The following is a 15,293-nucleotide window of genomic DNA, read 5'->3' on the forward strand; positions in this document are numbered from 1 at the left end:
CCAGTTTTATATTGGGATTCTGTAGAGCACCGTCGTGTGTGTGTGTGTGTGGTTACATGGTATCGAAGTTCCGGAAGTGGCGTTTGATCGACGCGCGCGCTGACCAATTGAAATCGATGACGCGACTCCGAAGTCCCGCCTTGGTCAAAAACCACCCAATGGGCTTCCAATGCTACAATTTCCGGTTTCTGGCAGGACGTGTTTCATTGTATCATGTACATTTGTTGAAATGGGCTCGACTGTTGCTCGGTAGTTTGGAGTTTCCCCGGTTCTCGGCGGAGTCGCGGGATCTTTAGCGAAGCGTTGCGGTGATTCTCGTGCGGGACGCGTCGCTCGTTCGTCTCGAGCTGCTCGTCATGAACGGGTTCAGCACGGAGGAGGACAGCCACGACGCGCCGCCCGCGCCGCCCTTCTTCGGCCAGAGCTGCTGTCTGATCGAGGACGGAGAGCGTTGCGGGCGCGCGGCGGGGAACGCGTCCTTCAGCAAGCGCATCCAGAAGAGCATCAGCCAGAGGAAGCTCAAGCTGGACATCGACAAGAGCGTAAGAGTCCAGAGCAGTGTGTGTGTGTGTGTGTGTGTGTGTGTGTGAGAGAGAGAGAGAGAGAGCGAGAGTGATTGAGTGAGTGAGTGAGTGAGTGTGTGTAGGTGTGAGAGGAAGTGTGTCTGCTCTGTCTCTGATCTGAAGCGTGGTGTTGTGATGCTTCACTGTCAGCTCCTGCTTTACTCTGATCTCAGCTCAGTTCATCATCTGTGACCCTGGAGCACAAACTGGTCATAAGAGTCTATGTTTTTAGACACACACTTGCATACGCGTCACTGCTGTGTTTGGTCAGAATGTGTGGTAAATGTGATTCTTTGTCATATAAATCACACTGCAGACGTCAGATAGTGTTTTTTTTGGTTTAGTTATCAGTTCTACGTGCTTCAATCTAGAATTCAGTTTTAATTTAAAAGCGGTTTATTCCCTGTAGGTTCGTCATTTGTACATCTGTGATTTCCACAAGAACTTCATCCAGAGCGTTCGTAACAAGCGCAAGAGGAAGACGAGTGATGACGGAGGAGAGTCCCCGGATCATGATGTGGAGGTGCCCGAGGTACAGCAGCGCTTCATGTTCACCCTGCTCTTACACTGATACACACACACACACACACACACTCACACACACGGGGGTTTAGTGTGTGATCATAACAGAGCAGCTCACATCACCTTCATATCCCTCTAACAACAGCCTCAGACTCTCATCAGCAAGAAACGGCATCAACTCCTAAACTATGTCCTCACAGCGTTTCAGTTTCCCCTTCGGAGCGGTTCCTCTGCTGTGAGTCTGTGACTGAAGCTGTGTGTGTGTGTGTGTGTGTGTGTGTGTGCTGCTTCAGGTGGATCTGTTCCAGCTCCAGGTCAACACACTGAGACGCTACAAGAGGCACTACAAGATCCAGACCAGACCCGGTCTCAACAAAGCCCAGCTCGCTGAGGTGCAACCCTCCTCACATCAACACAACACTCGTTACTGTTTGATTATAGATCTTTAAACTGGTATCAAAGTCTGCTCTCAGCCTTCAGCCCAGTGTTTCATTTTGTTCAGCTTTGACCAATAATTTTATTTTCGCTGCATCCCTAATATATGATTTATAAACATGATTTAAAACAATATGCACTTTTTCCAAAGATAGACATGTTATTGAATTGCTATACAAGCATGCATTAGTGATATTGTGCTCTGTGTCCTCTTGTGACCTCGAGAGACAAGCCAAAAGCTTTTTTTCTCCTAACTGAAATTAGGCCTTTTAGATTGGATTATTGATCATATTAAAGCACCAGTTTTCATCCAGTTGATATCGAGGACAAACGCTGGGTCCTTGTGCTCTGAGAAGGTGTTCTTCAGCTGTTCTTGTAATGAAGCCGGTGTCTTTCTGTGTCTCTTGTTCTCCAGACCGTGAGCCGTCACTTCCGCAATATTCCAGTCAACGAGAAGGAGACGCTCACATACTTTATTTATATGGTGAAGAGCAGTAAAAGCCGTCTGGACCAGAAACCAGACGCGAGCAAACAAGTGGAGTGAGGTTCCCTCGCTGCTTCACTTCCTGTGTCTGTGTCCACACGGGACGCCCTGCAGTGATGAAGATGATGATGATGATGAAGATGTGCCAAACCCACGGGGACATCATTAACCCCCGGCGTCTCTGATGTTCAGACTTCACCGTGTGTCCAGAGAGGACCTGATTGAAAGCATGAGAGACTGAGTGACTGCAGATCTGTTCTCTGATGCACTGTGACACAAACACGGCTCTGCTTTTATATGACTGCTGCAGATCTATATAGCTGTTTTTGTAGATTGTAATGTTAGTTTCCTCTCTTTCTTTGTTTCTAAATACAGTTCTTGTGGCACTACTAACATCTGGCCTGATTGTGTGTAAATGTGTCACGCTTCAGCTGTAATATCAGCTTATAAGACATCAGAAGAATGAATCTGGTGAGCCTCGTCCAAACACAGCAGTTATTTCTCTCTCTAGAATGTGTTATTATGCTGGAAGCGTGCATGTTATTAGTATAAACCCAAGCACTTTACCTGCGATCTCAGTAATCTGCTCAGAGTTTGGCTTTCAAGCATTTCTTTTTTAATATTTTTTTCAGCAGACCGAAGTTAGTTTTCTAGTGCGGCAGAATAAAAATGTGATGAACAGACAGGTTACGAGTTGAAGGAAGTCATTTTAATGAATAAAAGGTAATGACGCAGACAGATCTGGAGAAGCAGACAGGAAGTCAGGTATGATGTGCTCGTGTTCATGAAGCGGTCAGATTCAGAGTGTATTCTACGAGTCCTTGCTCCAGTAATCTCAGAAGAGACACACACACACACACACACACACACACACACACTCACTCATGACACGGTGATTAATCACAGAAGTAAAACACAAGCCTCACATCACAGCTCATACAGGACTGTTACTGTGATTTCACTTTCTAATTGAAGTCATCAAGACTGTTGTGGAGGAATGTAAGGTGGAGAACAGAACTAAAGTGAAGAAAGACTGATGAAAGACATTAAGGGTCAGTTCTGGTATGCGCACTCCTTTTTTTTATTATTACACACCTTCAAATGTATTAAAATAATATAACCAAACAAACAAATAAAAATTTCCCAATTTTTGACCACCACCTGCCCAATCAAAAGAAGAACAATCGGTTCAGCCATTTGAACGAATCGGTTGGATAAATGATTCAGTGATTCACTCATTAAGAGTCAAATGTTTCTGGGTGAATCATCTGTTTGAATGAATCGGTTGAATCTCAATGACTCACTCATTAACATTCACTTGCTGTCTGTTTTAATGGCGGTTTTTTATTTCACATTTCGACTATTTTTTCATGTTTGAAATAACTTAAAATATCAGTGTTTAACATTTTATGTTTGAAATCATTATTAATGCATCAATAACTCCATCCATGATATACAATAAACTGTAAATGCTATTCCAGAAATGTTGTATTATGTGGAATAAAAGACACTTGGTACAGATGAAGTGATTCTTTTACAAGATAGAAGAAAGAGTTCAAACTCAACACAATCTTGATACTCAAGCTGTGTATATATCATATTTATTTATTTGCTCCTGTTCTATTTTGCATTTACTTGTACTTTTACTTAAGTGCGTTTAATATCATACTAAACATCACACTAAAGTACAACAAATATCACATACTTTAAGCATACTCTAATACTTCTGAACGGTGACTTCAGCTTCTACCAAAGTCTTTTTCTGGTAAGATAAATGAAGTTTTACTGGAGTATGATCTTCAGCTTCTTTATCCTCCACTGCATTAATGATATATATCAGTGTTTATTTCATCTAGTGAAAACTGAACTGTAATGATGCTGGAATAATTAAAAGTCTAATTGTTACAGGAATAGGGTTTTAATAAAATCACCATCTCATAAAGAAATAACAAAATGACGAAGAAAATGTTTGAAGGGGATGCAGATTTATTTGATTTTATTATTGTATTTCAGCAGAAACATAGGTGATAGTGAATGTTGCAGTGTTTGAATATTTCTGGTGGAGTTTATGTAACAACAATACTTTTGGGGTATTACGTAAAATGCGTTATAAATAGGTTTCATACAGCGCCTGAAGACATTCTGCCTAAAGTCTTCTTTCACATGCGGAAGAAAGTCGCTAATGTTGGAAAGACGAACGTTCAGTTTTGGGTGAACTGTCTCTTTAATAAAATGCAGCAGCGGAAGCTGTCATCGTGCCGCCGGATGTGAGAGCGTCACAGCGAAGAAACCATGGGACGAGAGTCGCGGTAAATATTTCAATGTTTATTCAGCTGTATTTTAAAACGTTTTTTTTTTAAATATTTAAAATGACAAAAATTTATTAATGAGGTGTTATTAAAACCTCTGCACTCTTCCATAGCTTCGTAAAGACTGTGTTTGAGTCAGATTGAGCTTCTGCTCGACCAACCGCCTAAAGAGCTAACTGAAGTTAACTGCTTTTATTGATAACGTTTACACCATTATGTGTGTAAAAAACCGGCTGCGAATACCTGTACTGACTACACACACACACACACACACACACACACACACACACACACACACACACACACACACACACACACAGAATCACACACACACGCGGATATCTGTAATACTTCTGAATAGGAGGACTGTCTGTTGAAGAGGATGAGCAGCGGTGTAGAGGAGCTTCAGTGCAGTGTTCTGTGGATGTGAGAACAGCTTCCGGTCGCAGCTGCTCTAGACTGTGTTTGTGTTTGTGTTTGCAGGCACTACAGGAAGCGCTCGGGCTCCAGGTCTAAGAGCCGCTCGCCGGACTCCAAGCGGCTGAAGAAGGAGGAGCAGACGGGGTCCAGGGCCCGCGAGCGCAGCCGGAGAGAGAGGTCACGCAGCCGAGAGCGCCGCAGGTCACGCTCCAGAGACCGCAAGAGACCGAGGTCAGAGGTCACACGCTCCTGCAGGCGTCCACTCCACTGCGCTCCTGAGTCCTAACCTCTGCCTCGTCTCTTCACAGGCGCTCCAGGAGCCGAGAGCGGAGACGGTCCCGCAGCCGAGAGCCCAGGAGCCGAGGGAGGAGGTCAGCACACACTCACACACACTCACTCACTCACTCACTCACTCACTCACTCACTCACTCACTCACTCACACACACACACACACACACACAATCACAATCTTACTGCTCGAACACTGTTACTGTGCACGTTTTGTCACGATTTAAAATCTTTTATCAGATAGAAACTGCTAATTGTGAGTAAAAAAAGAAAGAAATTGCATTATAGAGAACATTACGTTTTGGGGAATGTGGAAATTCATTATTTGATTTATCATTATTCAGTTCTTTTAATATTTTGCCACTTCTAGTTTCTGTAAACGAGCAGCTTTGTCATTATGTCAGAAGTATTAGATACTGTCTTTGGAGTCCGAAGCGTGTGATCTGCTGATGTTACAGCAAGGAGAAGATCGAGAACACAGAGCCGTCCGCTGACAAGAAGAAGATCAAGGAGGAGAAGGAGGAGGAGAAGCCTGAAGATGTAAGGGTTCATTCAGATCTTTTCTCTTCAGATGATGATAATCAATAACTGTGTGTGTGATGATGCTCCTGCAGCAGGACTTCGACCAGAACACTCTGGAGGAGGAGATGAGGAAGAGGAAGGAGCGCGTGGAGAAGTGGAGGGAGGAGCAGAGGAAGAAGGCCATGGAGAACATCGGAGAACTGAAGAAGGAGCTGGAGGAGATGAAGCAGGGCAAGAAGTGGAGTCTGGAGGACGATGACGGTCAGAGAGACTTCTGTATATTACACTTGTTCAGCAATCACAAATCTCACGGTTCAGATCACATCAGTTTCTGAACCAAGGATCGGATCAGCAACAAAAGAAACATATTTAAGTAATAAATGGAAAGCAATATAAATTTGTGACTGGTGCCATATAAAGAATACAATATATACATAAACAGTGATCACTCATGAGATCAGACACTTAAAATGATGAGCATGAGTCTAACATCTGTGCACTCAACAGTAAAGTTGAGTTTACTCGTCTTTAATTCAGTTTGGTGTGTGTGTGTGTGTGTGTGTGTTCAGATGACGATGAGGAGACTCAAGCGCCCGTGGAGCCAGACGGAGAGGAAGAGGAGGGAGAGAAGGAGGGATCGGCCGGGACGGAGGAGGAGACACAGATGGAGCAGGAGACCGGAGAGGAGCTGGACCCGCTGGACGCTTACATGGAGGAGGTCAAGGAGGAGGTCAAGAAGTTCAACATGGGCACCATGAGAGGAGGAAACGACAAGGTGCTGTCCACGAACACCTCCGTCCGTCTGAACACGAGTCTCTCCTGTCAGCAGTGTTCAGAAGATCACTGCGATTAAAGCTTACTCTAGTCCAGATCATCAATTAAGATTATAATTATTACATTTAAAACACAGCCGCTGTGAAATCTTACAAATATTCAGATGTCACCCCTTTCATAATCTTTAACATCAAGTCACTGTCATTTATTTCCCAGTTGTATTTCTTCTCAGTAACAGATTACAGTTACGTGTGTTTTGTAATTAACCGTGTAGTTGTTACGTGTGACTAGTTCCTGTTGACCGTGCTCTGACCAGTCTCTGTGTGCAGACGAGAGCTGTGGATCTGACCTCAGGCTAAACACGTGGTTCCTCAGAGTAGCTGAAGATATGCATTGTGTGTCAGCAGAAGGGCAGTGTGTCTGTGACCAAAGTGGTGACCGTTGTGAAGACCAAGAAGATGGTGCACACCACCAAGAAGAAAGGAGAGCTGATGGAGAACGACCAGGACGCCATGGAGGTACAGACGTGATGGAGCACACGCGTGTTTAACTGCACTCCTGACACGCATCACACTTCAGAGTGTTTACATGCAGGGAAGTCTGGGAAATGAGAAAAACCTGTCTGTGCTGATGGCTTTTAGTGTTCTCATCTCTAGATCAGTCTGTTCGAAACATGCTCGTAAATGTGCTCAATGTTTTATAGATGGCAGAAAAGACTTCGAAGAAAAATAAAAGCTGTTAGCCGAGAAAGATTATTAATGAGGTCAGCTCAAACTGGACTGACATGAAAGAGCACAGGCCTCGATACAAACGTGTGTGTGTGTGTGTGTGTGTGTGTGCAGTATTCATCAGAGGAAGAGGAAGTGGACTTGCAGACGGCCCTCACAGGCTTCCAGACCAAACAGAGGAAAGTTCTGGAGCCGGTTGATCATCAGAAGATCGAGTACGAATCCTTCCGTAAGAACTTCTACGTGGAGGTGCCAGAGCTGGCCAGGATGAGTCCTGAAGGTACAGCACACACACACACACACACACCTGCGCTCTTACACACAGCTCAGGGTGACCGCGTCTGACCCGTCTGCTCAGAGGTGAACGAGTACCGTCTGGAGCTGGAGGGGATCACCGTCAAAGGCAAGGGCTGTCCGAAGCCCATCAAGACCTGGGTGCAGTGTGGGATCTCCATGAAAGTGCTGCAGGCGATGAAGAAGTGAGTAGAGCGGGTCTTCAGGACCTTCTCCAGACAGAACCAGTGTTTCTCTTTACCTCTCTCTCTGTTCTAGACACAACTATGAGAAGCCCACCCCGATCCAGGCCCAGGCCATCCCTGCCATCATGTCTGGACGAGACCTCATCGGCATCGCTAAAACAGGAAGTGGGAAGACCATCGCCTTCCTGCTGCCCATGTTCCGGCACATCTTGGACCAGCGTCCGCTGGGAGAGGGAGAAGGACCCATCGGTGAGCTCTTCACTGCTGCGCTTCACCTCTGTACAGGAATCAAGTCAAGATCAAAGCTGCTGTAAAGTACAAAGTAACACACACCTTTGTTTACTGTGTGTTGCTCGGCAACCACTTCTGTTACAATAACAACTGTTTCTGAGGAACTACATTGTTTTGTAGAAGAATACTGTGTTTATTAATATCATTACACTTTATGAACTCTGCTTTGTTATGTGAAGCCTTACTATGTGTATGGAATAACCGTTATATATAAGCAGTAATCCCTGTGAAGCCGTGGTTTACAGTGAATATATAACAGCTAAGAGTGATTATCAGAGTAATGTGTGTTTCTCTGTCAGCTGTGATCATGACACCGACGCGAGAGCTAGCGCTGCAGATCACCAAAGAGTGCAAGAAGTTCTCCAAGTCTCTGGGTCTGCGTGTGGTGTGTGTGTACGGCGGCACGGGCATCAGCGAGCAGGTGTGTGTGTGTGTGATCCCTTCATGAGCTCACACAGAGCCTGATCTAAACCAGCGTCTGTCCACAGATCGCAGAGCTGAAGCGCGGCGCAGAGATCATCGTGTGCACACCGGGACGCATGATCGACATGCTCGGAGCCAACAACGGTGCGTGCCTCGTGAGCTCGTGCTGGATATCCTCACACACATCCATCAGCTCAATATTTAGATTGTTTTGCTCCCTCAAGATTCCAGATTTTCAAATATTGTCCTCTGAACAAACCACACATCACTGGAGAGATCATTTATTCAGCTTCAGATGATGCATACATCTACATTTCAGAAAATGTATCCTTAATTGAACCAGACAATGTAATATCTTTACTAAACACCATAATACTGTTAGAAACCCCATCCCCTCTATCAGAATCTGTGCAGTTTTGCAATATTACTTGTTTTGCTGTTACCTTATGAGCCATGCCAAGCATGTGCTGGTTAATGCAGATGTCTAAAAGCATCTTTCTAAAACAACAATAAAAATATAATTCAGCATGTAATCGCATCAGTTTCAAAACTAAACGGGAGCGTGATGTATAGTTACGTGCTGTCAGGGCGTTTAAGAGACACTAGATGTGTTCAAATGCAGATGGACTGAATTTAATGTGCAAACACTGAAGTTTAGTCGAGATTAAGGCTGCCTTTTTGTTTATGTACATAAATGCGCTCAGAATAGCTATTTTGTCATGCAATAGTTGCCAGGTTTATCAAGTTATGGAGTGTTGTGTGTGATTAACTGTATTCAGTCCAGTCAGATGTTTTCAGGTTGATCTGTAGTGAATGTAAGATGCTCGTAGAGGTTCACTGCTGTTGTGTTGCTCAGGTCGCGTGACAAACCTGCGCAGGGTCACGTATGTGGTGATGGACGAGGCTGACCGCATGTTCGACATGGGCTTCGAACCACAGGTCAGTCACACTACACACAGTTATATTGGTGACTGTTGCATTGCATTCTGGGTAGCCGTATTTTAGGATACACTCAGAAACACACGGAGAGAAACAAATCACCAGAGAAAGTTCACATCACATTTTCATTCATACTTTTTGAGAACTACTTACACTCATTTAGAATAAAACTAATAATATTTATTTTAATAATAATAAAACACTCTTTGGGGTCAATATGAGTAATTACTAAAAAATATAGATTTTTAATCCTACAAATAAATGTTTGTTTGTTTACTTCTGGTCTATAGATTAATGCTGTGTTTTGGGAGATGTGAAGTCATTATGGACCTGTTTACCACAAAATTCCTCAACTGCACTATTAGCCTGCATGTGAAATATTATATTTAGGGGAAAATAAAATAAGCAAGAAATATTAAAAAAATTTTAATAATGTAAATTAGCTGTTTCTGGATGGTGTAGAATTCTGGGATCTGCTGGTTAGAGAAGAATGTGTTTTTGAGAGAATAGTGTAATGAGAATATATATATATATATATATATATATATATATATATATATACAGTATATCTATATCCAGCAGAGGTCCATAGAGAGCCATGCATTGTCCTGGAAGTGGCCAACTGCTCCTCTCAATACTTTTCTGATATATATGTTGTAAATATATAACATTATAAAATGCATAAAAACAGTATTAGTTTTTGTTTGATGTATTTAGAAGTGCCTGCTTCTGTAATAATGCTCCATAAATTTGTAGAAATGCCACACAAGTTAAACTAAAACTTAATAGAAATATAAATCTACTTTAGAGTTAAATATTTGCATCTCTAAACTACATTTGAGTGCTTTGATAAGTTCAAGTTAAAGTAATGAAGTCATTAATCAAATGGCTGTTTTATCTGAGAGCTTGATCTGGTGTAGTCTTTCTCCTCTCTCTGGATGTGTTCGTATCGTCTGGTCATCTCAGCCTCAGACTGACCGTGTCTCGTGCTGTGATGGTGGTCAGGGGCTTGTGTTTGTGTTCTCATCTAAAGCAGCTGCACCGTGACACAGTTCTGTGCGGTCGCACTGCTCACCTCAGGTGTGTGTGTGTGTGTGTGTCACAGGTGATGCGTATCGTGGATAACGTGCGTCCTGACCGGCAGACCGTCATGTTCTCGGCCACCTTCCCTCGCACCATGGAGGCTCTGGCGCGCAGGATCCTGTCCAAACCCATCGAGGTGCAGGTGGGCGGCCGGAGCGTGGTGTGTTCAGACGTGGAGCAGCACGTGGTGAGTGTGTGTGTGTGTGTGTGTGTGCTCGAGTTCATTAACCTGACTCGTCTTCTGTTGTGAAGAAGAATACCTTCAAAGTTATAATGCTCAAAGTTCAATGTAGAGATGCAATGATATCATTATTCATTATTAAATGAAGGTTACATTTATTTGATTAAAAATACAGTAAAATGTTGAAATATTATATCAAATATTAAACATGTTTTCTGTGTGGATCTGTGTTAAAGTGTAATGTATTGCTGTATTTTCAGCATCATTCCTCCAGTCTCCAGCATCACATGATCTTCAGAAATCGTTCTGATATGATGTAAAATATCTCCATTGTTCCAGATTTCTGAGCTGTAGTGTATGTGATGAACAGGTGAAGTGTGAAGTGTTCTGAAGCTGGCTGTGCTTCCACAGATCGTGATCTCGGAGGAGAAGAAGTTCCTGAAGCTGCTGGAGATTCTGGGGCACTATCAGGAGAAGGGCTCCGTCATCATCTTCGTGGACAAACAGGAGCACGCTGACGGACTCCTCAAAGACCTGATGAAGGCCTCGTACCCCTGCATGTCTCTCCACGGAGGTCAGCATCTCTGTCCCGATACACACCGGCTCAGAACCGCTGCTGTGTGACTGATGACACGTGTGCATCAGAGACAGACGGAGAGCTGCTGTTTCACACATCTACAGTTAACACCTTCAGACACTTCACATCTGAATCACCTTGACCTTTCAGATCTTAAACATCTGAACATATATTACGTATAAGACCAGTATGTACAGGATGTAGTTGTAGTGATTTGTTTAAAATCATGTTGAGCTCTTTATTTGTGCTAGATTAATAAAGAAGTTATAAGAGTCATGTTGTATTTTCAAGTTGATTCGTTAAAAACCTTATAGAGACACACAGCTGTGAGTGAAAGTGTTAGCCCTTCACTGGGCAGCAGTGCTGATGTGTGTGTGTGTGTGTGCAGGCATCGATCAGTACGACAGGGACAGCATCATCAATGACTTCAAGAACGGCGCGTGTCGTCTGCTGGTGGCCACGTCTGTGGCGGCGCGAGGTCTGGACGTCAAGCAGCTGATCCTGGTCATCAACTACGGCTGTCCCAACCACTACGAGGACTACGTGCACCGCGCCGGACGCACGGGACGAGCCGGGAACAAGGTGTGTGTGTGCTGAGGACGAGCCTCATGTCTGTCTCTGTGTGTCTCTCTCTCTCTGTCTCTCTGTGTGTGTGTGTGTTGAGGACGAGCCTCATGTGTCTCTCTCTCTGTCTCTCTGTGTGTGTGTGGTAGGGTTACGCGTACACCTTCATCACTGAAGAACAGGCTCGTTACGCCGGAGACATCATCAAAGCGCTGGAGTTGTCCGGGTCGTCCGTCCCGTCGGAGCTGGAGATGCTCTGGGCCAACTTCAAGGAGCAGCAGAAAGCTGTAAGAGCTCCTGAGCTTCTGTGAACATCACATCACACAGACGACCGTTCTTCATCCTGAGATAAAGTCTTAAAGTGCACAATCATTTTTCTAAACGCTGTGCTGGAAGCTTCCAGAGAGACCTCATACTTCCACAGTTAATTCAGTGATGGGGTGTGTGTGTGTGTGTTATGGGTGTTCAGTGATGGGGTGTGTGTTATGGGTGTTCAGTGACGGTGTGTGTGTTACGGGTGTTGAGTGACGGTGTGTGTGTTATGGGTGTTCAGTGATGGTGTGTGTGTGTGTGTGTTACGGGTGTTCAGTGACGGTGTGTGTGTTATGGGTGTTCAGTGATGGTGTGTGTGTGTGTGTGTGTTACGGGTGTTCAGTGATGGGGTGTGTGTGTGTTACGGGTGTTCAGTGACGGTGTGTGTGTTATGGGTGTTCAGTGATGGTGTGTGTGTGTGTGTGTGTGTTACGGGTGTTCAGTGATGGGGTGTGTTACGAGTGTTCAGTGATGGTGTGTGTGTTACGGGTGTTCAGTGATGGTGTGTGTGTGTGTGTGTTACGGGTGTTCAGTGATGGGGTGTGTGTGTGTTACGAGTGTTCAGTGATGGGGTGTGTGTGTTACGGGTGTTCAGTGACAGGGTGTGTGTGTTACGGGTGTTCAGTGATGGGGGGTGTGTGTGTGTGTGTGTGTTATGGATGTGCAGTGATGGGGTGTGTGTGTGTTACGGGTGTTCAGAGATGGGGTGTGTGTGTGTTATGGGTGTTCAGTGATGGGGTGTTGTGGTGTATTTCGCCGGTTCTCAGAAGAATCACACTCAGTCAGGGGTTTCTCACCGAAGAAAAGACTTTATTTTAAACAAAACAAAGTCGAGAGGACGTTGCAAGGAACTCTCCCGTGCGTTATTTGGTTTTTCCTTATATACATCATACATGGGGCGGTCCCACATAGACATGTCTCCTTTTAGACCATCATAAATCACAAGGGGAGGGGAGGCCTTTAAGGTATGTCTGACCATATGCTTCTCTCTGTGCATTCCAGGGCATAGGCAACTTGTCTATTAGATTTTAGGCCTGTAAGAGTTTAATAGAATAATAACTTTAAAACAAAAATGGCTAGATTCACATTGATTATATACTTGATTAATTGAAACTTTACTAATAAAAATCTTCCACATATTCTCCCCTTTGAGACTTAATAAGTCTCACATTTGATTATTCTTATCCAGAGTGCTACTCCATAATCCAGTCATATTAGTTACACTACCTAGTGACTAAATAAGTCACATTGTATTATCACCAGTGACTAGATTATGGAATTCCACTCTGAGGGATTACTGGACCAAACATCTCTCTCCTTATTTGACGAGGAGGGAGTAAAAGATCCAGTCTCCCAAATTCCTTCTTTAATAGTACACAATGTTAAAAGCGTGAGCGTGTAATTGGTTCAGCACTTGCCTGTGGTTATCACAGTTATGTATAAAATACATAAAATACATACATTACATCAATAATTGAATATCACAAGATTATAAAAGTTGATCTTCGGCTCAGATACTTTATGTATCGTAGAGAGCCTCCCTGGGCCAAAGTTCAACTGGCACTTATATCCAGGGTATGGTTAACCCTTAGACATCTTCATCATCCTCAGAGTTGATAGAACTATCATCCAAAGTTTGCTCATTCAAGTTCAGTTTGTTTAGCCATCCTTCATAATATTCCTCCAGACTCTTTTCAATGATCCTTTGTTGATTAATTGGGACTTTTATCACTCCCATTTGCTTAACAGTAGCATTGATGATTAATGATCTTAATAAAGGCAATACACAGCAAAATAATAATCCTCCTATTAATATGGCAACTCCTAAAAACATTCCTAGTTTAACAAACCATGCTCCCCATGCTCCAAATTTCACATCAATCCAATCCCAAATGTGTTGGTCCCTTCCGGCATTTGTTGTAATTTCATTTCTTAATTTTTTAATTTTTGTCATAACTTCACTGAAAGCTCCCCCAGGGGCGGTGTTATTTGGGATAAATGTACAACATTGATCTCCAAACATAACACAAACTCCTCCCTTGTCTGCCAAGAGCCAATTAAGAGCCTGTCTATTTTGCCATGTCATTCTGCTTGTTGCATGCACTTGGTCGCCTAGTAAAGTTAAAGCCTCATCAGTATAATTAATGAATCTTTGTTGATTATAATAGATATAATTAATCCACTCTGTATTTTTGTTTGGTGTGATCCAAACCAGGATTGACTCAAAACCTCCTTTTATTTCACTTCTTGCCTTGAATTTATTAGGAATTCCTCTTGGCTGTCCAATTGAGTCTAAATATACATCAGGGTCTGGCTCGTATCCTCTTTTAGTTCTATTGTCTTCCTTTTTCGTGCTCTGTTCTGTTCCCCATTGTGCCATGCTAACTTCTTGAAGTAACCTTACTCTTACACATATACCTTTCCATCCAACTGGTAAAGACGGCAATAATATTTCACCTCCACAGATCCAAAAGAAATCTGCTATTATTAATGATTGATCTTCATAAATTTCTATTGGAGGTAAGGCTATAGTTTGATTTTCACATTTTTCAGGTGCTATCTTACTTCCTTTAGTTGTTCCGAATGCTAAAAGATCTGGAGCTCTAGAAGGAACTCCTGATTTCCAAGAATTTTTCTTATCTATATACCAAATAATAGCACATCTTCCTTTAAATTTACCCACATCTTGGGTTCCTTTTGGTTTATGGAAACACTCATATTCTTGTTTATAATCTATGCTATACCATTTTGGAATCTCTACTTTTTGTTTTTCAATTTTTATATTTTGACCGATATCTGAATACTGACACCAGGATCCCCAGAGTGGTCTAAAGAAATAATCTGTTAATTTAGGATTTCCTAAAAATCCAAGGCATTCGGCAATACAATATGGCCTGGTAAAATCTGTTAAATGACAAAAGTTTCTTCCAAATTGGGCACATTTTCGGTAGTCATATGGATTTGGTATGGCTATTACTTTGTTTAACGGAGATTTGGAGCACAGCAAGCAATTTTCTTTTCCTGTTTCTTTAGCTGTAAAGGCTGCCCATTTATACCATTCATTATTTTGGGCTGTATCCCATAATGCATCAATTTGACTAACGTCTTCATCACCTTGAACATCATAATCAATGTCTCTACGATTTTTGATTATCGTTGGTTCTGTTGGGTTGATCACATTATCACTTTTGTTCAAAGGTTGTAAAGTCAATTGAAGGGAAGTCAGGTTGCTTTCTATCGATTGAGTTTGAGTCTGCATTATGAGATTCATTAGGCATAGAATGGTCTTCAGACATGTTGTCAGACTTATTCTCTGTCCTCTCCAGTTTGTCTGACAGGAGGAAAGAGCTCTCGTCAGTTTGCACTTCATCATGTGTCTCTGATTCTTCCTCATTGCT

General features: G+C 43.0%; 2 protein-coding genes across 4 annotated transcripts in view; both read left to right on the plus strand.

Moving 5' to 3' along the window:
* The first annotated feature begins 137 nt into the window (after positions 1 to 137).
* On the plus strand, positions 138 to 2,397 carry LOC127985850 (histone deacetylase complex subunit SAP30L). Its single transcript, XM_052588035.1, has 4 exons — positions 138 to 542; positions 973 to 1,095; positions 1,379 to 1,477; positions 1,936 to 2,397. Exons 1-4 carry the CDS (start codon positions 357 to 359, stop codon positions 2,062 to 2,064), a joined length of 537 nt encoding a protein of 178 aa, XP_052443995.1. The 5' UTR covers positions 138 to 356; the 3' UTR covers positions 2,065 to 2,397.
* A 1,757-nt stretch (positions 2,398 to 4,154) lies between these two features.
* Positions 4,155 to 15,293, plus strand: part of LOC127985769 (probable ATP-dependent RNA helicase DDX46) — a 28,139-nt gene continuing 17,000 nt past the window's right edge. The window contains exons 1-17 of one of the 3 annotated variants that reach the window (XM_052587910.1): positions 4,155 to 4,313; positions 4,797 to 4,964; positions 5,042 to 5,104; positions 5,481 to 5,562; positions 5,637 to 5,805; positions 6,114 to 6,319; positions 6,726 to 6,836; positions 7,161 to 7,326; positions 7,405 to 7,525; positions 7,599 to 7,774; positions 8,116 to 8,237; positions 8,305 to 8,383; positions 9,096 to 9,178; positions 10,284 to 10,448; positions 10,854 to 11,016; positions 11,408 to 11,601; positions 11,733 to 11,870. In XM_052587910.1, the coding sequence (XP_052443870.1) occupies positions 4,297 to 4,313; positions 4,797 to 4,964; positions 5,042 to 5,104; positions 5,481 to 5,562; positions 5,637 to 5,805; positions 6,114 to 6,319; positions 6,726 to 6,836; positions 7,161 to 7,326; positions 7,405 to 7,525; positions 7,599 to 7,774; positions 8,116 to 8,237; positions 8,305 to 8,383; positions 9,096 to 9,178; positions 10,284 to 10,448; positions 10,854 to 11,016; positions 11,408 to 11,601; positions 11,733 to 11,870 (2,223 nt within the window). In that variant the 5' untranslated portion in view covers positions 4,155 to 4,296. The remainder of the gene's footprint in view (positions 4,314 to 4,796; positions 4,965 to 5,041; positions 5,105 to 5,480; positions 5,563 to 5,636; positions 5,806 to 6,113; positions 6,320 to 6,725; positions 6,837 to 7,160; positions 7,327 to 7,404; positions 7,526 to 7,598; positions 7,775 to 8,115; positions 8,238 to 8,304; positions 8,384 to 9,095; positions 9,179 to 10,283; positions 10,449 to 10,853; positions 11,017 to 11,407; positions 11,602 to 11,732; positions 11,871 to 15,293) is intronic. The other 2 variants (XM_052587911.1, XM_052587912.1) reach the window with 2 other exon arrangements.

This window comes from Carassius gibelio, chromosome B21 (genome assembly GCF_023724105.1).
Source record: "Carassius gibelio isolate Cgi1373 ecotype wild population from Czech Republic chromosome B21, carGib1.2-hapl.c, whole genome shotgun sequence".
Taxonomy (NCBI): Eukaryota; Metazoa; Chordata; class Actinopteri; order Cypriniformes; family Cyprinidae; genus Carassius; species Carassius gibelio.

Excerpts from the sequence above, each read along its gene's own strand:
- LOC127985850 (XM_052588035.1), top strand. The coding sequence starts at position 357 with ATGAACGGGTTCAGCACGGAGGAGGACAGCCACGACGCGCCGCCCGCG. Across the intron at positions 1,096-1,378 it reads ATGATGTGGAGGTGCCCGAG|GTGGATCTGTTCCAGCTCCA; the intron begins GTACAGCAGCGC and ends GTGCTGCTTCAG. Across the intron at positions 1,478-1,935 it reads ACAAAGCCCAGCTCGCTGAG|ACCGTGAGCCGTCACTTCCG; the intron begins GTGCAACCCTCC and ends CTTGTTCTCCAG.